General features: G+C 47.4%; 3 protein-coding genes across 3 annotated transcripts; all 3 read right to left on the bottom strand.

Moving 5' to 3' along the window:
- Window positions 1-1,239: 1,239 nt before the first annotated feature.
- EDB91DRAFT_1049631 (uncharacterized protein) lies at window positions 1,240-1,721 on the bottom strand (the record flags this gene model as incomplete). Its single annotated transcript, XM_041313476.1, has 2 exons — window positions 1,240-1,358; window positions 1,409-1,721. 2 exons carry the CDS (start codon window positions 1,719-1,721, stop codon window positions 1,240-1,242), a joined length of 432 nt encoding a protein of 143 aa, XP_041179750.1.
- A 17,718-nt stretch (window positions 1,722-19,439) lies between these two features.
- Window positions 19,440-20,308, bottom strand: EDB91DRAFT_1246181 (uncharacterized protein; the record flags this gene model as incomplete). Its single annotated transcript, XM_041322623.1, has 3 exons — window positions 19,440-19,861; window positions 19,917-20,169; window positions 20,234-20,308. 3 exons carry the CDS (start codon window positions 20,306-20,308, stop codon window positions 19,440-19,442), a joined length of 750 nt encoding a protein of 249 aa, XP_041179751.1.
- Window positions 20,309-20,339: 31 nt separating this feature from the next.
- On the bottom strand, window positions 20,340-23,849 carry EDB91DRAFT_1246182 (uncharacterized protein; the record flags this gene model as incomplete). Its single annotated transcript, XM_041322624.1, has 12 exons — window positions 20,340-20,495; window positions 20,538-20,725; window positions 20,774-20,938; window positions 20,990-21,108; window positions 21,162-21,290; window positions 21,351-21,739; window positions 21,784-21,990; window positions 22,279-22,723; window positions 22,771-22,904; window positions 22,969-23,382; window positions 23,438-23,635; window positions 23,691-23,849. 12 exons carry the CDS (start codon window positions 23,847-23,849, stop codon window positions 20,340-20,342), a joined length of 2,703 nt encoding a protein of 900 aa, XP_041179752.1.
- Between the last annotated feature and the right edge of the window lie 107 nt (window positions 23,850-23,956).

The raw sequence follows: 23,956 nt of genomic DNA on the forward strand, positions 1-23,956 counted from the left end.
ACTTCAGTCATATCTTGGCCATTTCAATCATGTCTCGGCCGATGTTTTGGATTTTTGTCATACTTGGGCCATTTCAGTCATGCCTCGGCTGATGTTTTCAATCTCGGCCATATCTAGACCGATGTTTTTGATTTTTGTCATACTTCGGCCATTTCAGTCATGCCTCGGGCGATGTTTTCAATCTCGGCCATATCTAGACTGATGTTTTTGATTTCAGTCATATCCCGACCAATGTTTTTGATTTTGGCCATATCCCGACTGATGTTTTTGATTTGTGTCATACTTCGGCCATTTCAGTCATGCCTCGGCCGATGTTTTCAATCCCGGCCATATCTAGACCGATGTTTTTGATTTCAGTCATATCCTGACCAATGTTTTTGATTTTTGTCATATCTCGGCCATTTCAGTCATGCCTCAGCCAATGTTTTCACTCTCGATGTTTTTGATTTCAGTCATATCCCGACCAATGTTTTTGATTTTTGTCATATCTCGGCCTTTTCAGTCATGCCTCAGCCGATGTTTTCAATCTTGGCCATATCTAGACCAATGATTTTGACTTCACCATTTCAATCATGTCTTGGCCGATGTTTGGATTTTGGCCATATCTTTACCGATGTTTTTGACTTCAGTCATATCCTGGTCGATGTTTTGGATTTTGGTCATATCCCAACCAATGTTTTTCATTTTTGTCATTATCCGTTGTCATCAGCCCATTTGATAGTATCAGCTCCTATCGGCCCACCTGATTGCATCAGCCAACACATGTTGTCGGCCCATACGATGGCTTCACACCCATCATCGGCCGACTGGTACACACAGCTACTATATTCCACATCAGCCCAGCTGATAACATCACACACTCCACCATTTTTCCCTGGCCATCAGCTGACATGATAATATCAAGTATCACTACATATGGGCCCACCTGTTAAAATCGACTCCCACTGAGACCACCAGCTGAACGTTAGACACGGGAAAATATTTTCGGTCAGCCGAGGTCCGCTGGCCTGTTTGGAACAGGGAATTTTCACCCTCGGCTGCCTGTTTTATACAGGGTATGTGACTGAATGGGCTCAAGGAGGTGCAAGTTGAAGTGCTCGGATGAGAGTCTCGTCGATCCCGTGAATGTAGTCTGGCAAACATCAATGTTGACCTTGACAAGGCCTCAAGCCGATGCATGAACAATACTCACCAGTGTTCCGAACTGACCAGATGAAGACCACACGGCCACAGCTGCTTTTACTGTTGCGGACACTTCTGAAAAAAAAAATGGGTTGAAATTATACAAACGGTAAGCCAGTCGACATACTCTATTATATGCAACAATATCGGTAACATATACGAGACTCCAGATCCACCTAAAATAGAACATGTAAGAGCAGTACTCGCAGAAACTTCGGCGACTAACCAGCAATGAGCACGAATGTGTCGTATGAACCCAGGTTAAGAGCCGGTCCATATGGTCCATCGATAAAGACTTTGACTTTTTCACCCTTCGAGGCAGCTTCTTTCAAGCGGGCGGTGAATCCCTTCCCCACGTTGACGAAAAACACCAGCTCCTTCCAGAAGGGAGCACTAGATCCAAGATCCCGTTCTGTGATCTGAGTAGTATATCTTTCGCCCTGAGGCTGCTGAACCTGAAGCACATCAAAAAGGTTCAAATTAAAACTGGCAATGGTGAAAGGGTGGGCCTCGAACGGCAAGTGTGAGACGGTTGGCATGATAAGATAGGCAGTTTACCCAGGGGACCAGCGGAAATGAGATGGGTGGTGGAAACATAACCGAACAAAGTCGTCGGATAGGAGTTCAACAGTCGTGTCCATCATAGATCCTGACCTGAATCCAAAGTATGAGTGATTAAACACCACAATACCAAGGACATGAATAAGGCGGTCCAGTCCCCAGATTACAAAACAGGGATAGATCCAGTAGGTAACTCTGGCGACCACAAGTTATGAATATTGGAGTTGTGTATTTGATAAAACTCACTCATCATCTAAGATCATGTGTGTAGAAGTAAGCACAGATGAGGAAAGTGCTGAAATAAACATTGTGTCATTTCACCAATACAATATAACTGGAGCAGACTCACAGAACCATAGTGAAATGAATGTAGAAGAAAAGCTCATAGGCTTGTGCTTGGATGGGGCGCCAAGAGAAAACACATGGAATGGTCAATAGGGGAGCTCACATGTGACGTTCGTTAAAAGGCTTAGGCTCCCAACACCTAAATGGTTACCGATTAATAGATAGATCAACTCTGATATATTCTCCCCCTTATTTATTCCTTGTTATTCCTTTTATTCCTACTTTCCCTGATCCTCTCTAACCTATATAAACTAGCATACTTAGTGTAAGATCGGGAGTTGATCCTTTACCCCCCAAAATAAAGCTTAGTTCGGCCAGTTTACTACTGTTCGAACCCTAAGTCCTCTCTCAAGTCAACTCAATTCTCATGTGTACGTTCTTAGAACACCACATATTTTTAAACTCGAATTCTAAAGCTCTACCTATCTCTTAACTCTAAGGCCGCCGATTGATGAGGACTGATCACCCTCCGAACCGACGACCCTTCCTGTACCTATCCCTTACCACCTCCCGTTAGAAGAACAAAAAGATGTCGACTACTTCTATTGATGCATCAAAAGACTCGTCTTGAAGCTCCTCTCCTCATAGGGATGAGTTGAGTAAAGATGGAGGCGCTCTCGAACTGGGTATCGAAAGTGCCTGGACTCATGACGAAACATTCGTCACTGGAGTCGAGCTGTCGGACAGTCAAAGGGCAGAACCCCCGACTAGCGACCAGCTATCCACTGAAGATGCAGAAGGAGCACTGGGTGCCCCCATAGAAACTAGCACCCCTCTCATTTTTAGTAATGAGGGCGATGGGACCAAGCCCCCGTCAGATAACACGAGTAGGGGTTCGGCTCCGATGAGCATATCCCCACTCCTCCGAAGCGTTGCTGGGCAACCCTCTCCGATACTACTTGACGTGGCAATTAAAATTGATGATAGCCCAAACCGTAGTACAGTCAAAATGAGTGAACCACGAGTCAATATCAGCTGGGCTGACCTCCCTATCGACGACGACAAATTAGGCGACTTACCCGAATTCCCAGCTCAAAGCCCAAAGAGCAAGGCTTCATCCTTGGGCTCCCCCCCACGTATCCCCGCTGAACTTAAAGGTAAATCAGTAGATACACAAGAACGAAAAATCCTACCGCCGAAAGACTGGCTAGACCAATGGTCAGACCTTGATGAAGGACTTGTAGAAGCATTGCGACCAGGATCCAATGACCCAGACACTTCCTTGCGGGATATCTGGGATGAGGATAATAAACGGTTATCCATACAACTACAAAACCTTTACCTAAGATAATACCACAACCATGTGAAAGAAGAACTGGTTGAGCAGTCCGTCATGGTGACCTGACCTTCAGGAACGAGTCAGAGAACTCAAGACCCTAATTATTCAGAGTCAAACCAGGGAAGAAGAAGCTCGGAAACAAGTTAGAGAAGCTCACCAAGCCCCTGCCGTCAGCGTCCAACTCCCCCCTCCTAACCAAGAGGGTGAGAACACGACCAAGGGCTATTCTGATCCTCATATCACTAGGCCCCAAAGGACCGAGCAAGCTAAGTCGAGCTCATGCAAGCCTGAACTGACTGAGGTACCAGAGAGCCTCTTCCAGTTCTCCCAGCGAGCAGCTCAGTCAAATGAGCGATGCTTGGTAACAGTCACAGAGATCCTGACCCTGATAACTCGCCATCCGAGTCGTCCGAAGATGATGAGGAGTCCTCGACTGAATCCAGTTCTGAAGATGAGACCCCAGTTATCAAAAGAAAGACTGCACTCCCAAATCGCCCCTTTAACACGAAGTCTAATGATAACCAGGACCCGGATCACAGTAGCCTCTATCCCACCAATGACTTTGGAGCTGACTTTCTCGCTCTTGAGCCCGAATTGGACCATGCTAGCGACTCCCCAGATACCAAGCGCTTGAAAAGGACTGCAAGGAGGCAGTATTGAGCCAAACTGAATCTGCTCAAATATCAACAAAGTTTCATCAAAAATGAACCACCGTTCACCTATAATGGCGATGCTAACTCCACTACATTTAAGAAGTGGGTTCGTGAAGTTCGCGATTGGAAGGATCGCGCCAGATTAACGACAGGTCAAAGCCTACGCATGCTCGGAAAGTATCTGAGCAGGACAGGCCTACCGATTCTATGAGTGCAACATACTTGACCTAGAGAAATCGTACTCACTTACCGAGTTCTTCGAACAGCTATTTGACTACGTGTTTCCCCCTGACTTTAGGATGCAACAACGTCAGAAACTTATTGAGTGCTACCAGGAGAACAGACAGAGCGTACGTGATTACTTGAGACGTCTCAGGACACTCTCCTGATACGGCTGGAGACGTAGATGAATGCGAGATGGTAAGACAGTTCTGGATGAACTGTCTCCGCTACCTAAAAGCCTCTTTAGTCGATAAAGGCTATGAACCAAACACGGTAAGCCTTGAAACGATCGAAAAGAAAGCTTTGCACACCGAGAGAGCATTCCTCAAAAACGCCAAGGATCCGAACATCCTACTGGCCATCAACCCGACCTTAGCCACTGGATATGCCCAGAGTAATGGTCGAAACTGACCACAGAGAATTGCAGCACGGTAATAGGATGGACAAACTGGCCCCGGACTCAATCCATCTCAGCCAATGCCATCCATCACTGAACGCCTCATGACCCACGAGGACGCAGTCACCCTCAGCCCAGGAGCACCCCCTTCTAGGGCCCCTGGGAATCCAGAGAGGTCTAAGAAGGCCCCTGAACACCTAAAACGGCTTCGTGACCTTAACCAGTGTTTTGAGTGCGAACAAATGGGACACTTAGCTAAAGATTGCCCGAAACGCCACCGTCTGACATTCAAACCTCCTGGACGCAACCCCCCAGCCATCCGAGCGAACGCGGTCAGCATCTCTAGCACTGATATTAGTATAAGGACTGAGGTGAGTTCTAAGGGGAATCGAAAGGATTGATCGAGGAAGGTAGGAAATTGTGAGAGAGGATGGTAGCAAGTTGACTAGAGATCAAACTGATGATGCAGACAGAGATGTTTTTGACTTTGACTGAATGTTTGGATGGCTGCGAGAATATGGATTACTGAGAGGGAGTTGATTCACTAATTAAACAAGAATTACATGTAACTTTTTATACTGGCGGGAGAATGGACAAAGCACTATCAAAGCGTGAGTAGCGAGAAGAAAGGCAAAGCGAGACGTGAAAGGTGTGGCGTAGGTACAAAGAATAATTGGGAACATGTGGTGATGGCGATAAGGACAAAGGCTAAACATGAATTGATGTAAATATGGACAGAAAAGGAAATAGAAGAGAAGGCAGTGCGTGATATGTCACAGTCATTGAAGGATTGGTTGAAGCTGAGCTTTCATCGTTAAAGGCTGCAGCCTTTCTTACACCTCCCCCCAACCAGAAATATCAACTGTCCCAGTTGATCCTCAAACAACTATTCATGCTCTGGGGCAGTGCCGACAAGGTCAGTCTGGATTAAGGAACTGTGTGACTTTGAGTGTTGACAAGGATTGAGGGTGATAGGGAATGATTCGGAATGCGGCGAATCTGAGACGTGAGACTGCACCGTCAAGTTTGGCGAGTAGGTAGGAGCCACCAGCAGCACGGGAGATGACTACCATAGGTCCGAAATACCGCGGTTTACACTTGGCGTTGACGCAGCTTCAATCTTCTTGTTGAGAACCAGCACTAGCGCACCAGGTTGGAAATTGTAGTCGCATATGGCATGGGCAAATCGTCATTCGAAGTCTGTGACAGATGTGAACCAGGCCTTGAGAATGTGTTTGTGGATGTCGGCTAAGTCGTCTTCGTGTTTCATAAGCTGATGAGCATGAGCCGCAATCAAGTCCTCGGTGGACTGAGGGGATGCGATATCGGGGAGCATGAAGGTGGCCTCAGTGATATCAAAGGGGAGCAGAGGCTCGACCCCGTGAGCCATGAAGTAGGGAGAGTGACCAGTGGCTTTGCTGAGTCGTAACATGGTCGGCCCAGAAGATGTGAGGTGCAACTGTTGGCCATTGAGTGATGTCGCTTTCGCAAGCCTTGACAAGCGAATCACGGATGGTATGATGCGAGCGTTCAACAATTCCATTTGCGCAGTGAGTTGTAAGCCGAGATACGGGATATGGTTAATATGGTACGTTTTCGCGAGCCAGTCTAGTGCCGCAATAAACAGGGTTCCGTTATCAGTGACGATCTCTTCAACCGCGCCCCATCTGCAGAGAACTTCTTCGAATAGGAAGGCCCCAAGTGTCCAACCGGTTTCAGATCTGAGCATTCGGAATTCTGGCCACGCACTGAGGGAGCATCGAGCTTGGATGATGTAGGAGTATCCATGTGAGGTTGGCATATGCATGGAGTCCGTGTAGGCTTTATGGAATAAGGATGCGGGTGTGGCGACAGTGGGAGGGATGATGACTTTTTCCACCGAATGCAGTTGACATTGATGACAGGTCTTGAGGTACCATGCAAGATCTTTATCTAATGTCAGGCCACCAAAAGCGGTCCTGCAGTTGTGCGACGATGGTAGGGTAAAAACCCTTGTGGCCAAGACGGTTGTGAGTCTCGTGCAAGATGCAAGTGTGGTCGGGGCCGAAAAGAACAATCTGATGGTGTCCTGCTGGATCCTTGTGCCAGAGACGATTGCTGCACGACGAAATATCGGGCTGCCTGCTTGCGGATCCGAAGAGACTGAGTGTTGGAGATGTTGGAAGGAAGCGTGAGGGTTTTCGAGGTATCTCTGTATAGCGCGTAGGTCGTTGTCGCAAGCGCGGGAAGCATCATCGGAAGGGATATCAAGATCAGATGTATGCGAGGTTTCTGCGAATTGCAGTACTGTTGCACGGCTCATCACTTCTAGATACCCGTCATCCAAATCTTTTGCGATCCATAGGCCGCAACCCAATAGCTCATCAATCCATTCTTCAACGTCTTCGGTGCCTTCGTTATCTTCTTTGTCGTCTTCTGGTGTGTGTCTTCTGTGAGATAATCCGTCTGGTCCTTAATGCTTCGAGCCAGGTACATGCTTGAGAGTGAAGTCGAACATGAGGATGCTGGCGATCCAGCGATTCATGGCGGCGTTGGGCTGAATATCAGGATTGTTAAGCATGCCTTTGATGTATTTAGCATCCACTTCAACGGTAAGCTTTTTGACTGCCTATGAGCCAGACTTTGGCGGCTTTGAGTGCACGGAACAGGCCATATAGTTCAATCTTCGCTTGTGAGTAGCGTGCCTCGTGCTCGTTCCAGGTGATGGATCCGAACCGGGAGGGACAACGTCAGCCACTGTCGTCGAGCTGCAAGAGGATCCATCCACAAGCAATGTAGGACGAGTCTACTGCAAGTATGACTTCCCGGTTAGATGTGTAATCAATAGGTCTGATGGCGGGAGAGTTGACGATGGCAAGCTTCAGCTGGTCCATGGCAGCTTGAGCATCTTGAGTCCAGTCAAAAGGAACATTGTCACGTGTCAAGTTGGTGAGGGGACTGGCGAGCCGAGCATAATCTTTGATCCAATTCCGCACTGTACCTGTGGTGCCCAGAAAACCACGAACTTCTGTTTTTGAGGTGCATGACGGCCAGTGCATAATTTTGGAGACTTTGGACTCGTTGGGGATTCGGCCATTGTAAGTGCAACATTGTCCGACAACTATAACTTCTGGGACACAAATGAAGAGCTTTTTTGCCGATACTGGTGGCACCTGCATGTTTGAGGCGGTGGAGAACCTGGTTCGCGTCTAAACAATGTTCCCAGATGAAGCGCCGTATGAGCTTGCTGTTGGGGGATAGTTCGTAAGTGCCGTCAGGAAGTTCATATCGAGTACTGAGGGCCCAGAACATTGACATCATCTTGAAAATTTGGTGCGAATCTCGATCTCAGCCTGTAAGATGAAAGCTACATCATTTTGGAAAACCGCAGGTGAGTCCATCCAGCCTTGAGGCAGAACTGTGAGGCGATAGGTACCAAGAGGAGTCTGGAACTGTGGTGATGTCGCGTGATTCTTCTGCAAGGGCTCGGTGATCGAAGCCAACAAACAAGTCCATCATTGAGTATATAGAGCGTCCAGCACACTGCTCTGCAAAATGCTCAACGTAAGGCATGGTGGCTGCGTCCTTGACGGTTACAGAGTTAAGCTGTTGTAAGTCATGAACAATGCGGACGGCTCCACTCTTCTTCGCTACACAAAACCAGCAGGGACTGATATGAAGAGTTTGATGGTTCGTAGACCCCTGAAGCTATCTTAGATTGGATGAGCTTGATGACTTCGTCCTTAATGCCTGGTGGAATGGGAGGCTGACTGATGGGCCCATGGAGTGTGTTCGACAGTCAGGATGATGACAGGTGGAAAATACTCGTCTCTGAACCTCCCTTTTTCTGATTCATCCCATGCAAGTGCCATCTCGTTATTCATGAGAATGTGGGCCACTAACTTCTGTTCTTCCGGCCAGAGAAAGTCATTAGAGAATACTCTGAGTTCGTTCATTCGTTCTTGTGTGAGGCGTGTGCCAGGTATGAAGTCCAGGGGTGTTGGCGAAACTGAAGGAAGAGAAAGGAGGGGGTCCTCCGGAATGCGACAGATAATGCGGGCATGGCTGGGCATGGTAGTTGCCACTGGTCGGACTTTCTTGGCGACTTTCTTGTAGGTGAACACGTGTCTTTCCTCATCATATTCAAAGGAGTCTTGAAGTAGAAGCTCAGTAAATGAGGTAGGCGTGAGACTGTGAACGGGTGGCTGTTGGAAGGGTCGTTGGGCGAGAGCAGACGAGAGAGCAGTGGTGAGAGGCGTATTGTTGACAGAGGCATGAAGGGCTGGTGCTGGTGCTATGCAGAAGGCATTAGAGGTTACTGAGAATCATCCAGGCTGGGGCCACGGGCGTGGTGATGTCTCGCAGGTGCGGGTGTTGCTGTGGTCGAGTGGATCGTGGATTGTAATGAGTACCGTGTCATTAGTTTCTTCCTTTGACAATTTAACAAGACGCTGCCACGGTTGTCCAAGAAGAAGCCTGTAAGGTGCGTCAGGTACTACATATGCATGTGCCCATGTCTTGATTCCTGCTATGTCGATTTCTAACATTTCCAAGCATCCTTTCATGTCCTGCGATCCTCTGTTGGCGGTTTGCATTCGCATGCGAATACGGTCGTTCAGGGGTGCATTCGTCTTCTTCCAGGTATCTTCATGGATGACAACAATTTCCGATCCTTCGTCGAGTAGGCCCATCTCAGAGTGGACGCCATTGATCGTGACGCGTAGTTCACGAAGGGGAGTAGCATGTTTGACTTGAAGAGGTGCAATGGACAGGGCTGAGGCAATTGCATTGGCTGACATAGCCGAAGGAGGACTTGGTATGCGCTGAGTATGACAGTAATCCACAGCCTCGCATCTAAGATTGGGACTGATGGTGAGTAGGTCGGAGATGGTGAGGTTCGGTACCACCATGTTGAGAATGTTCTGATAGATGCGTTGGGTGGCCTCGGGTGATGCTGCCTTGGATTCATAAGTGTACACCAGGGTTTCTGAGCTAGTTGATTCTTGATTGGCTTGGGGGGTTCTGGGGTGCGTTTCACTGGATTTGTGGGTAGAGTGGGCAGGGTGGCTGGAGTTTTATCTTTAACAGATGGGGTAGAAGGAGGTGCTTTGGCCTTCGAACGGGTGACAGCTAAAACATCAGCAGATTCTTCATCTTCAGCATCCTTGACGGTGACAACGACAGCGTGGTTTTCAACGATGGGTTCACACTGAAGGAAGTATGTTTCTGAGATGAAGGCAGCAGTGGTAGCAGGTGCAGCGGAGACGTTGCGTCGAGCATTATCTGTCGGCGTTGTGAGGTTTGCACCAGTGGCCGGAGTCAATGGAACTGCCGGGGTCGTAGCATAACGTTCATTGATAGCTTGCTGAATGGTTGCATTGCCATTCTGTCGAATGCAAGAGTGGTCCGGGTGCAGGAAGTAGTTATTCTCCTGAATAACGCGGCCAGTGCGAAGGTATTCAGTAGCAGTAGGACAGTTACGGATGAGATGCGGTAATCCGCAGAAAAAACATGTTATGTCTCCTTGGGGCACATATGGACGGTTTCCAGGAGCGTACTGAGGAGGTCCCTGGCCTTGTTGACATGCTCGCGGGGGAGTCCAAGCTTGTGCGGCAGCTGGAGCTAGGCAAATGAGACGGGTGTAACAACCCGAGTAAGCAATATCCGCGATATCGAGTGAGTGCCATTTTTCTCGCGAGATCTTCGACTTCATCCATCATGGATTTCTGAAGAGTACTGACCATAGGTGTGAAGGAGACTTTCTTGGTTTGGACCTCCCGCGGTGCTTCACGAGTGCAGCCGATCGTCTTCATCATCTGAATCTATTAAGATCTGACGAGGGGCTTTAGGTCTAGCTGAAGAGGTGGACGAGCACCCGTCACGGATAGTGCGGAGACGGCTGGCAATAGGGTTGTTCAGATCAGCATTGAATGCCTCGTCGGAGAAGACGAATCTTCCAGCTTCCAAAACTTTTTCGAAATCAGTTGCTTCATTCTGGGAATAGTTTGGATCCTTGAGCTCTAAGTGCCGGTCAATTGCCCGACGGGTCGAAGTTGGGAGACCTTGCCAGAAATACTGGTCTCATTCACGAACAGATATCTTTTTGTTGGTGACGAGCCACACAGCAACAGGGCAAAATTGGCGGTAATATTGGAGTAGCTCCATTTCAGTGGTAATGTCAGAGCCTTCATGATTGATGATGACGCATTCAAGGTCACGGATGGAGTAGTGCAAGCCTTTCTCCTGCTCCTGGATACTGAGCTAAGATATTCTTTTGAAAGGCGTCAAAGTCCCTGGGTCTCGTAGCCAGTAAGGGTCACCCAGAAGCGTTTAGTAGGCTGATCTACATATTCGGACAAGGCACTTGCACTTCTCGGTGTCCGTGAGGTTGCAGGAGGTTGCAAGGTCGTCAAAGAGCTCAAAGAATTCAAGGAGTTCGGCCATTTCGCCTGTTGAAGATAGGTGCCTTACTGGAATTTGGTCCTGGCATTGTATTGATTCCTTTAGAGATAGTAGACATGATGGGTGCCAGGTTTGGGGAGACTGTATGTGAAGGAGGTGCTGTGAGGAGGGGTTGCGGGAGAGTGGGGAAGACCGCAGGTTTGAGTGTGAAAGTTGGTCAGGATGGGTTCGATACTGGGTGCGAAGGCGAAAGACTTGGCTTGTCGAGCAAGGCTCAACACTGGTGTTTTCGGTGAAAGGTGTGAGAGGAGAGATGAGCTGGGAAGTCGGCTCTATTTCTTCGGTGCTGAAGCAGGCGACATGATTGGTGAGTGGAATACTGGTTCAGGAGTTTGAACGGATGACGAGTCCTCAGCTCGGGTTGCAGAACAGGTGGCAGTGCTTCTTGGTTCGGTATGGGAATGTGGGATCGTTTTGGAGCTAGGTTATGAAGCGGGGTGGTGCGCTCGAGACGAATCTGCACTGTTGGGGTGGTAGTACTTTGAAATGGATTGGGTATGAAGGTCAAAATAGACCAAATATCTACAGAATAATCAGAGGATCAAGGAAGATCGACAGATTACTCAGAGGGTGCAAGAGGTATCGATATTTATTCCCCTCGCAGTGGGCTCCAAATATGTGAGGCTGAGGTGAGTTCTAAGGGGAATCGAAAGGATTGATCGAGGAAGGTAGGAAATTGTGAGAGAGGATGGTAGCAAGTTGACTAGAGATCAAACAATGATGCAGACAGAGATGTTTTTTGACTTTGACTGGAATGTTTGGATGGCTGCAAGAATATGATTACTGAGAGGGAGTTGATTCACTAATTAAACGAGAATTACATGTAACTTTTTATATGGCGGGAGAATGACAAAGCGCTATCAAAGTGCCGAGTAGCGAGAAGAAAGGCAAAGTGAGATGTGAAAGGTGTGGCGTAGGTACAAAGAATAATTGGGAACATGTGGTGATGGCGATAAGGACAAAGGCTAAACATGAATTGATGTAAATATGGACAGAAAAGGAAATAGAAGAGAAGGCAGTGCGTGATATGTCACAGTCGTTGAAGGGTTGATTGAAGCGAGCTTTCATCGTTAAAGGTGCAGCCTTTCTTACATTAGATCTGCTGCCATCGAGGAAGGTATCACTTCCGGACTGTATGGAATGGCGGTTGAGTTAGAAGATTTATCTGAACTTAACTGCGGAAAAACACCGTGTTCGTCGAACAGCAGATTCTAGCCACTCTCCTACTAGCTGTCCCACTGCTAACCGATGAGCTAATTGACCCTCTGTATGACCCTTTTGCGTTAGACAGATTCTGCCTCTCTAACCACGGCGGTCCAGACACCTACCTCCTCTCAGGATCATCACAATTATGACGACTATATTGTGCACTTTAGTCAATTATGCAACCCAGAGTTCGATGCAGTTGCCTGGCTAGTCAACCTGAAACTTTGGAACTTCAGAGACCTTATTCACACTAAAACGTCCTTCAAACCGTCCTGGACTGAGACACCCTCCTCTCCACTGACAAAGACTGCAGTTGTCGACTGACCACGCGTCTGTCGACGTTGCAGTCATCTCGCAGCCAAGTCAACACAAGTACTGGTGACCAAAGACTCCTATCACCTTTGACCCAGGATGAAGACAACATTTTACCCCCTTTGTTGGATTGTGAGACATCAGAGGACTGAGGAATACACTGACATTAACACTCTATACTGCGCTGAGCAGCAGTAGACATGCTGAACTCCCGGATTTAAGAACCCTTCAGCGACAAGCTGCTAGACCGAAATCCACTTCGAGGATCCTCCCTTGGTCCATAGTAGTTATAGTGCTTGTGAACGGCAAGCCCTGCAGAGCCCTCCTAGACTCAGGGCTCTTTGATGGACTTCCTCTCAACCACGATTGTTGACCAGCTCAAGCTCCTGATACTCCGTCTTGGAGAAACAGATACCCCTGCAATTAGCCATCTCAGGATCTAGGAGCGTAGTTAAAGCTAATACTACCGTTGAGTTATCTTATCAAGAGATCAACTGCGAGTGTACCTTTGACATTGCCAACCTTGAATCCTACGATGTAATCCTAGGAATGCCGTTCTTGTTTCAGCATCAGGTTCTCCTGGGATTCAACCCCCCAGAGATCAAGATTAGAAGTATTGACCCGTTACCTATACGTGGGTCGCAAACCCAAGTGCTCGAACTGCGACAGTCTGGACCAGAGACTGGCATCATTGATAAGTATCACGAAGAGTTACGAGCCTATGCCCGAGATATCTGCAAGGAGGCCAATGAGACCTTGTTACCCCCTATCCGGGAAATCAATCACGTCATCCCTCTAATAGATGAACACCAGGTTTATTCCTGGCGCCAATCTCGCTGCCCCAAGGCGTTAAGAGCACTCTGGAGAGAGAAGCGCAATGATTATATATGCACCGGGAGATGGGAGTTCTTCAGTGGTACCAATGCTGTACCTATGATTATGATGAAGAAAGTAACTAAAGACGATTCACTTCGCCTGCGAACCATCCTCGACACCCGTCAACATAACAAGAACACCAGGAAGCTCGTGTCTCCTCTCCCCAACATAGAGACTATCCTAAGAAATGTATCGACTCACCCTTACCGTTCTTTGCTTGACGGCAAAGATGCCTATGAACAGATTTGTATTGTCCCAGAGGATGTCCCGAAGTCGCTGTTTGCCACCCCTGACGGGACGATGATAAGTTATGTGATGCAGATAGGAGATTGCAACGCTGGGGCCACATACCAGTCTCTAATGAATCACATCTTTGGACCGTTTATCGGTGTCTTCATGGACGTCTATCTCGACAACATCGTAGTATACTCTGATACAGCTGAGGACCATGTGCAGCACATAAAGACTGTGATCGACACCCTGAGGAAAAACAAGTTTTACCTTAGTGAACACAAGCTACAGTTTTTTATGCCCGAGCTATCAATCCTCGGACACGTTATTGACGATGCTGGTATCAGGTTAGACCCTCACAAAGTTGATAAAATCATCAATTGGAAAACGCCCACCTCCAAAGAATTCCTGATGCAATTCATCGGGTCCGTTGGCTACCTTGCCGCAGGATGCGAGGGCGTAAGAGTGGACATGCAGCATCTATCCAAAGTCACCTCCAGGACCACTCAGTGGTCATGGACCCTGACTGACCAGCGTGCCTTCGACCTAGTCAAAGCGTGCGTACAGGCCCATCGAGATGTGCGACGATGGGCTCTCAGAATACCGTCCGCACAGGATGGTACCTGTCCTGTCAACCTGAATACCAACACGTCGTTCACCGGGGCCAGCGGTGTACTGTCTCAAGGCCTTGACGTGAAAGGTGCGGACGTGGTTGCATTCTGGTCGGGCAAGTTTGACACTGCCCAACAAAACTACCCTGTTCATGAGCAGGAACTGTTAGCAATTGTCAAGTCTCTGAAATACTTCAGACACTTACTGATCAGGTTCAGATTCCGCATATTTACAGACCACAAGGGCCTCGAGTGGCTTGGGTCTCAAAAGAAACTATCGCCCCGCCAAGCACGGTGGCTGGAACTCATTAGCGAATTCGACTTTAAGATAATCCACGTACCAGGAGTTGACAATACCTTAGCAGACGCACTGTCTCGTATCTACATGATGAGCCTGCTGGAACGGTCAGAGCCGCCAGCGAATATGTCAGCATCAACAAGGAAGACGTACTGCATTCATTACTACTGAACTTCAGTGACAGCTGCCAATTTATACAGGCACCCCACTGTTCCTAGGGGCAACTGAAGCGCATCGATCCACCCGCATAGCAATCGGACGTGAAACGCGCGTGAACCGACAAACCAAGTGACCGCAAGTACCCACGAATCCTCACTGAAAATGTTAGCCCCGTCTACTGCAGACCTCCCTGAGCCCCTGATGAGACCATCGACTCAACCAGCGAAGATGAAGTGTCCAACCATGAACCTGACACCCACATAGTCCCTAAGAATGAACTCATAAGTGCACCACCCAAAATGGAAGCATCCACACCAGCTCCAAGAACCTCAGACTCGCCACAAGCCGCTGTGCCACAGATGCCATCTCAGTGTAGAGTGATTCTGCAATCGAGTGAAAACTCAGCTAAATCCCTGGAGGGCGAGAGTGCAGCTACTGAGACAAACTCACCAATACCATCAGTGACGATTGGAACACACTCAGACAACCCAGGAAGGGAGGAAGCAAGAATAATCAGCGCTGACAGAGCAAGTACAAACATGGACCCACAATTGGGTCATGTCACATCAACATGAATAGCAGAAGACCTGCTGTCAGAACATCCTCCCTCACTCACTGAATTGATCTCCCTTGGCGACCCAACGGTTGACATCCATGAAAGCCTTGTCAACTGATATGACGAGGACAAGTTCTTCACCAAAATCATTGCCAGCCCAAACTCCTATAAGAACTTCAAGGTCAGCAATGGTAGAATAATCCTGAAGGACAAAGGAAGCAGAGTAATTTGCGTCCCCAACATCTTAGTTGGTAAATGATGCGTTCGAGAAATTATCATCTCGCACGCTCATTCCCTACTCACTCACCTAGGCCCATCTAAGACGCTGATCTACCTTAGAGATAACGTCTGGTGGAAAGAAATGACGGCAGACGTACAGGCTTTCTGTGACTCGTGCGGCACTTGCCAAGTCTCCAAACCCTCTAACCATCAACCCTATGGATTACTAGAGACCCTTGAAGTACCCTCATGCCCCTGGGAGACGGTAGGAATCGACTTTGTGGGACCACTGCCCGAATCGCGCACCCTAAACAGTTCATTTGATATGATCTTGGTTGCAATAGATCACTTGACCTCAATGGTCCATCTAGCCCCCACCAAGCAGACTTACCGTGCCAAAGACATTGCTGAAGTTATGTTTAACTTAGTATACAAGTTACATGGGATGCCCTCTAACCTTGTTAGCGACTGCGATACCCTCTTTATGAGTACATTTTGGAAACGACTATATCAATTAACGGGTGTTGAACTAAGGATGTCAACCTCATTTCACCCACAGTCAGACGGCGCGACCGAATGAGCAAACCGGACCATGACCCAGATGCTGTGACAAGTGGTCTCTGTTGATCAGTGCGACTGGGCGATCAAGCTCCCAGCCATCGAGTTCGCAATAAACTCGGCTAGTTCAGTCTCACGAAAGTACTCTCCTTTCGTACTAATATATGGGTGACAGCCCCCGTCAATGATCTGGAACGCTCAATCTGAGTACCCTGGCGTCCGTATATTTGCTCAACAAATGAAGGATGCGTTGATGAGTGCCCATGACGCCCTCATCGCAGCCTGTGTCAAGAACACTACAGTTGCTAATTGCAAATGCAAAGAGTCACCCTTCGTAAAGGGCGATCTCGTCTACCTGTCCACTGAAAACCTGTCATTACCAAAAGGAAGAGCCCAAAAACTCGCACCAAAGTTTATCAGCCCGTTCAAAATCCTTGAGGACTACTGCAACAATTCTTACCTGCTAGACCTCCCTGCGAACCTCAAGCAACAAGGGCTTCACCCTGCGTTCCACGCTCATCTACTGAGGATCCATATACCTAACGATGACCGACGGTTCCCCGGGAGACAACTCGACCAAATCACTGACTTGGGAAACCTCGAGGAATGGTCTGTCACCCAAGTTACCGATCACAATGGTCAAGGAACCAACTCGCTGTTTGAAGTTGAATATACGACCGGGGATAAAGTCTGGCTCCCGTACTATGAAGTGTCGCGACTGGAAGCTGTTGGGCAATATCTTGAAGCATTAGGTGTACCCAATTTAACGCACTTACCTCGAACGACCTCTAAGGCAACCCCAGACACTAGTGTCGCCTCCATCACTACCGTCGATACAGCCGACGACGCTAGATGTTGCCTCGAGCAAATTACCGCCCAAATGCTCTCTGATTTGCCGGTTAAGATGTCCCCCAAATACCCTGAGACTACACATATAAGGGAGACACCCACTCACGTAGACAATTTACAAGCCCTCTCCAAGTCCACGGTCTAAAGACTAGTGCTCTCTTAGAGGAACTAGTGATCAAAAAGGAGACTCATGCATTTGAGCAACAACTTCGAGCTGAGCGTGAATGCTCCTATGCTTCCCGACCCCAGGTAATGCCTAGTAGTAACCTCTCCATCGACAATTGTTGCCAGAACCGCGACCTTCAATACAAACGGTCCCGTCCTTCCTCCTCGAGCTTTGCACTCCACGCAAACTCACCAGCTCCCTTAACGGCTGCTCAAGTCATCTCTGCCGCGACCACCCAAGCCGAGAGCCTGAAAAGCACACCTACTTCCACCTCCTCTACCCCTCATGAAGTGGATCCTGGCGCTGATGTTGATGACATCGTCACAGCTGTCAAGTTATTGGACCTAGAGTGCAACACCCGGATCAAGAGCCTATCTAACGCTCAATTCTTGGGTAGAGTTGCCGTCCTCAGCCTCACCTTGTCCAATATACTCATTCTCCTCGTCCTAATAGCTGTGTTTGGCTCTGCCATCACAGATGTCTCCTTAACTCAATAGGAACTCCTAAACTCCCGCACAACATTGCAGCCCCTCCTACTGGATGAGCTGGAGGGCGTATGTGACGTTCGTTAAAAGGCTTAGGCTCCCAACGCCTAAATGGTTACCGATTAATAGATAGATCAACTCTGATATATTCTCCCCCTTATTTATTCTTTGTTATTCCTTTTATTCCTACTTTCCCCGATCCTCTCTAACCTATATAAACTAGCATACTTAGTGTAGGATCGGGAGTTGATCCTTTACCCCCCAAAATAAAGCTTAGTTCGGCCAGTTTACTACTGTTTGAACCCTAAGTCCTCTCTCAAGTCAACTCAATTCTCGTGTGTACGTTCTTAGAACGCCACATCACAGTAGGTCGCTTCTTGTGGTGTTTAGATAAATGTTCACACTCGAGTAGTTGACTTTGTAGAGTGAACTTAGGCGTAGCACAGAAAGAACTGTCAGAACTAAACTGTTGTTACTCGGAGAGGGAAAGGATCAACTGTCCCTCCAATACTATGTAAACTAGCTTATATAGGTAAGGAGAGACTCGGGTAAAGTAGGAATAAAAGAAACACAAGGAATAACTAAGAATGAGTGAATTATGCTGATGATGCGTACGGATATTGGTAGTTAGGTACTAATTCCGTGCGCTTGGCTTTTGACTAGCGTTACATACGCCCTCCAGGTCTCATGACGGAGACCTGCTTTCTCTTTTGTAAGCGAGTGACTCTAGCTAGTTGAGGTAATGCCCCACACCTTTCAGTCTTATGATACTGTATAACCCTGTCATAGGACGTGTACATTGGCCTGCAAAACCAGGTCTACAGGACAACGGCCGGCCTATGTATATCCAGGACTGGCCGGCTGTGTGAAGCATGTGCAGGCCGGTGACTCTTTAATAAATGACATGTCTGCAGTACCTGGATAGGCCAGTATGCAACCACATACAGGCCGGTGACTCTTGTATACATAATGTATCTGCAATACTGGGATGAGCTGGTATGTAGGGGTAGGTGTGGCTGATTATACGATTATATGTATATAAGCTTATTTGTAGTCATACCAGAAAAACTTATAAAGGCCAGTGCTATAATATCAATACAGGCCTGTCTATAGCTGACACCACAGTGATATGAGATCATAGGACAAGCTGAAGTCAAGGTCAATAAAAATAATAGAAAACCTTGAAATCAATGTGGTACACTAGTAGTACAGTTGTAATCCACAAAACTGTAACACAAGCTTGTAGAGGTGTTAGTTATACAAATCACATAAATCAAAACTCATGGCTCACACATAGGAGTAGGTCATTCCCAGATCAGAGTGGTACATGTAAGGGTCTATTTTCTTGTGACCAAAGATTGTCCAACTAGGAATCAGATAATCATTGAAGGCTCACACATAGGTTTAGGTCACAGAAAATTCATATTCTATACTTAGTTATAACAGGTGTATAGTGAATTTTCAATAGACCAATATTCATGGTCTAGCATGGCTGTACCTATGATGACATATACTACTGTGGGCCAGCCTGCTATTCCGGCCTGTAGGAGTGGGCCGGCCACATGGGTCATGACATGTACTGCTGTCGGCCGGCCTCATTCTGCATTGTGTAATGGGGGCCTGGCCGCTTCCACAGTGACCCATACCACTATAGGCCAGCCTGCTGTTGCAACCTGTAGGAGTGGGCCGGCCACATTGGTTGTGACCTATATTCAGACATGTATGGTCCGTCTCATCTTGAATATGTTCAAGTCTCAAGTATGGATGTACAAAGCATGTAATCAACTCTAAGCCTTTATGATAAAAGATGTATGGAACAATGTACCTAATTTCTCAGGCATTGTATTTCTTTGATGCGACTTTGTCTCTCCCAGAACGACGAGGGGGATCAGGAGGGGAAGACTTCACTTTTTTCTTGGATGGCTCTTCCACATCTGCAGCAGGCCTCTTACCCTTCCCTTTGGCATTAGATTTCCTCACCCTCTTCTCTGCCTTGCTTGCTTCCTCAGCCAATCTTGCCTCTTCTTCGACCCTCTTCTTCTCCATTGCCCTCTTTTCATCCTCGACCCTCTTCTCCTCCATTGCCCTCTTCTCATCTTCCACCCTCTTCTCCTCAATAACCCTAGCCTCTTCTGCCTTCTGGTTCTCCTCCAACTTCTTTCTTTCCTCCCCACGCCTCTTCTCAATATCTTGCCTCACAACGGACAACCCCAAATTCTCATCTTTCCATATGGCTTCGACTTCAGCCTCTATCCCTGCAATCTTGTCCACTAATCTGGTCACCCAACTGGAAGCCCAAGATAGAGTTACCCAAGTAGTCAGGTACATCATCTGTGGCTTCATCCTCTTCATACTCCTGAGCATGTCTACACTCACGAAGTAGAAGTCCAAGTCCCAGGACCACAATCATGCCCCATCCACGAGAATTGAACTTGTAGTTAAGCAAATTCTCCAGTGCAGCGGAGGCAGTTTCCATATTCTCATGGATGTCTTTAGGCAGATAAGCCTGAGACCATGTCCAGGACACCCAGATAGGGAGTTGCTGTTTCCGCAGCCTTGGAATCTGTTCTTGTCTTTAAAATGGACAAAATAAATGTGAGATCATAAGGTTATTAGATACGACATACCAGAAGCTTTTGAACTGCAGCAAGAAGGCGGTGATATGAAGGGATGATAGAGAGAGACTTGAGATAAGATACCATGTCCCTAGTGACATGGTATTTGGGGCTGGAATCAGCAATGGGAGCGAATGTCCAAGTTGTCTTCATCTTCATCCGAAGAGCTTTTACCATCATCAATCTTCTTCAAGCAATCTTCCTCATCTGAAGTGACATGGACGTAGTCAGGCTTCTTCCTTGATTTTTGCCTTGCACCTCCCTTCTTGGAGGGCTGATCATAGAAATCAGCTTGCCTATACCCAACAAAACGTACAATTGGTGCGCCATGACTAGCACAATCTATCCAGTGGGAATAAATTGCAGCAATTGTGTCCTTTTGCAGGTGGGAAGGGTCCTTGATGACGACATTCTTAGGGATACATTCCGAATCAAGATAGTGATCGGGATTTTCAGACACTTCACCCCAGGGCACTGGAGCCCGGGGATTGTTGGTAATAAGAGCTGGGGAAAGTGAGTAAATGATAACATTATATGAGGCAATCAACTCACAGTAGGCCTTTTGAAAGACAGTGCGAACAACCTTTTGCCTGTGCTTCAGCTTGAGAGATCCAAACCCTTTTGGTAGGCAAGGGTGACCATCATCATCGACCTCAACGGTCAAATCTGGAAGATCATCATCCTCACTGTCCTCTCCATCACTATCCTCTTCATCAGCTGTTATAATTTTAGCTATGACATTAGATTTAAAATTAAAATGAACATCACCATATTCTGCTTCAAGGAGCCAGTCTGCAAGACGATCTTGAGCATCTCCAGCCCATTTCTTATTGTCTTTCGATGTCTGAGTAAAAGGTTTTTTCGCCTTTAGAGGCGAGGTCTCCCAGCTTTATGAACAAGTTTATCATCATTGACAACATAAAGCATAAAAAACACTCACAGAGTAGTTCCAGGAGCCTTTCCCTCACCTCGATCATGGGCTGTAAGGATGACGAGATGCAACCCCATAGTTCTGCGAACCATGCCCATAAAGTCCTCCATGACTTTTTTCTGGTTACAAGTACGGTATCTGTTGACATATGATTAAGTCATGTAACATGTGTGCTGATAGAAAGTTAGAAAAAAATACCTATCCTTGGTATCTGCAGGAGGTCCTTCTCGATTCCATTTTCCAGCAACCCGGACAAGCTCCTGTTTCACCTCAGAGGACATAGCCTGGTGCCATGCCCGGGCCAATTTTGTCCTCTGGCCCATAGACTTTTGGTCAAAGGTATCGCGGTGCATCTTGTCATATTCTCCAAATTCATCCTTGAATAATTTTTGGGCGACATCAAAACCGGAGAATTCTGTCTTGTACTTCCCAGCTTCCTCAGGCTTCTCATTTTCCCTTTCTCTCACCATCTCTACAGTCACAGCATCTGCAGCAGATCTGTCTTTATGCCCTCCCTCAATAATTTCTTCCTCTGCCTTGCGATCCTCGTCATCCTCCAGGAAGTCCAAATAATATGTACGAACAGCCTGTATTAATTAGATTAGTATAGAATAGAATTTCGAAGGCTCACCTTCCGAAGATTTTTCTCTGGAAGCATGACACAAGGGTCTTTGGCTGCATCACTGCTGCCTATAGCATCTTTGATTGTTTTGAGGATGCGAGCCCTGATAACAGAATTTCCTTTAGCAGCAACAAAGGAATCCTTGTGTTGATTCAACACATCACTAAAAACGAGAGTCCAGCTGGCCATTATATCACAAAATGACACAGATGCAGGCTGATACAAGTTTGCAGAATGCAGGATCAGCCGAGACTTGGTTGTGCTTGGAAACTCAACCATTATGTCACATGACCGTGTTGTCAACAAACACGGTCATGTGACATGTTCGTTTACAAGTTACACTATATTTACTGAAATTCACCAACATTCACAGTTCATCTAACAAAGTTTCATTGACAGACAACCAAACATTAGCTATGGAGTGAAAACATGTTAGAAGTGACAAATTTGAGTAGCAAAAGTTAGAAATGCACATGATCAAGTCAACAATGGTTCCACAGGTACCTCCATCCATGAACACCCCTGCTTCCTACCTGATGACAGCATGGTGGTGCCTTTAGGCTGACTGAAGGTGAAATTCTGGTCACAGGAGGTATTCTTGCACTCAAAGAGGTAGGTCTTGTTCCCACTGTCCCTGGCATAGGCTGAGCGCCAAGAATTAGTCCGCCCACAGGTTGGGCATTGGATGGGGAGGAAGCAGCCCCAAGGCCTGAACTTGGTATCACCCCATGTGAACTTGGAGATCTGGAGGCTAGCCTCAAGTGGGGTGAGTAAGAGAACATCAGTGTGGTGACCAAGCTTGGATGATTGACCCAGCATTTCGCCAAAGGCAAGGTGGATGGGGCAATGTTCGATGAGGACTTGCTCAGTGAATGCCAGGAGCAAATGGGATGCGAAGGAAGGCTGGAAATGCCTAGCATTGAAAGCTATGGTGGCAGAGAGCTTGTGGCTATTGCCAGGTAAGATGAGACAAAAAATTAATTTAAATAAACTTACTGGACTACTGCATGTTGCAAGCCTACAAACGCATCAGTGTTGTTGACAAGGGAGCCACAACACAAAAGCCAGAGGTAGGTTTCCTTAGCACAGTCTAGGACAGACTGCCATGGATGGAGAACAAACTCCAAGAACTATCAAGTAAAGGTAAAGGTAGTTAGTAATGAAAAGTGTGGCCAAAAAAAAAAAAAAACTCACCTGGTCAGATCCAGCACTGACATAGTGCTTGTTGCCACCATCATCAGAGTAGCCAGCGAAAATGTCACCTTGATCATTGTCAGTGTGGGTGGATATCCCAATGACAACGCATTCCCAAACAAATGCCTTGTTGAGGGTCTTGATGATTTGAGCGACGGTTTTGAGGTAAGCGTCTGGGGCAGAGATGATGTTGTACGCGATCTCACAATATTCAATGCCCCCACTTGTGAAGTAGGGCTGGAGGAAAGAATGGGTAAAAGGAAAGGGGCTCCCGGTAGTTTCAAAGTCAATGAGGACGAGGTGGATGAAGAGGATGGGGGCAGTGGAGATTTCGGCAAGCGCTGAGACTTCAAGGGAGGCCTGGACGTGTAGAAAAGACTTGAGGACTGTGGTACCATCAGGATAGTAGAAGCCCTGATGTACAATTAGTTGCTAATGAACAGAGAATGAAAAAAAAAAAAAAACTCACAAAGTATGGTGCGCCCTCCTCTGCCACTCTCATGTGGCAACATATGCACATGAAAGAGACGTCCTCACCAAGGATCGCGTCTTCAGTGTCCAGTGGGAGCTCCATGCACAGCCGGCACATTACTCTGGGGCAATGGTTGCACATGAAGAGAGGATTCTCTTGGAATGACGCAGAGCCATCCCTGCAGAGAATACAGAACTGTTGGAGGGAAGGAAGAATATTAGCACAGACATAGAAAGAGAAAAAAACTCACCCCATTGTGGTGAACTGTCTCAGATACCTCCATGGGCTCTCCTCCCTCTAATTCCCCTCCAGAAATGCGGCTAGGGCGAGTCTTGGTGGTCTTGAGGGTCTTGAGGGTCTTGAGGTGGACGCATGGTGCTGAGCCACCATTGGACTTCCTGGCAGTCATCTTAGTGCGCGTCGTGATTGCTGAGGGTGATGGGAGGAAAGGCTGGCTGAAAAGCTGGAAACATAGTCAGTATATAGTCAGTATACTGAAGATTTACCAAAAGAAAC

This window comes from Suillus paluster (genome assembly GCF_016628075.1).
Source record: "Suillus paluster strain FC165 chromosome Unknown EDB91scaffold_13, whole genome shotgun sequence".
Lineage (NCBI taxonomy): Eukaryota > Fungi > Basidiomycota > Agaricomycetes > Boletales > Suillaceae > Suillus > Suillus paluster.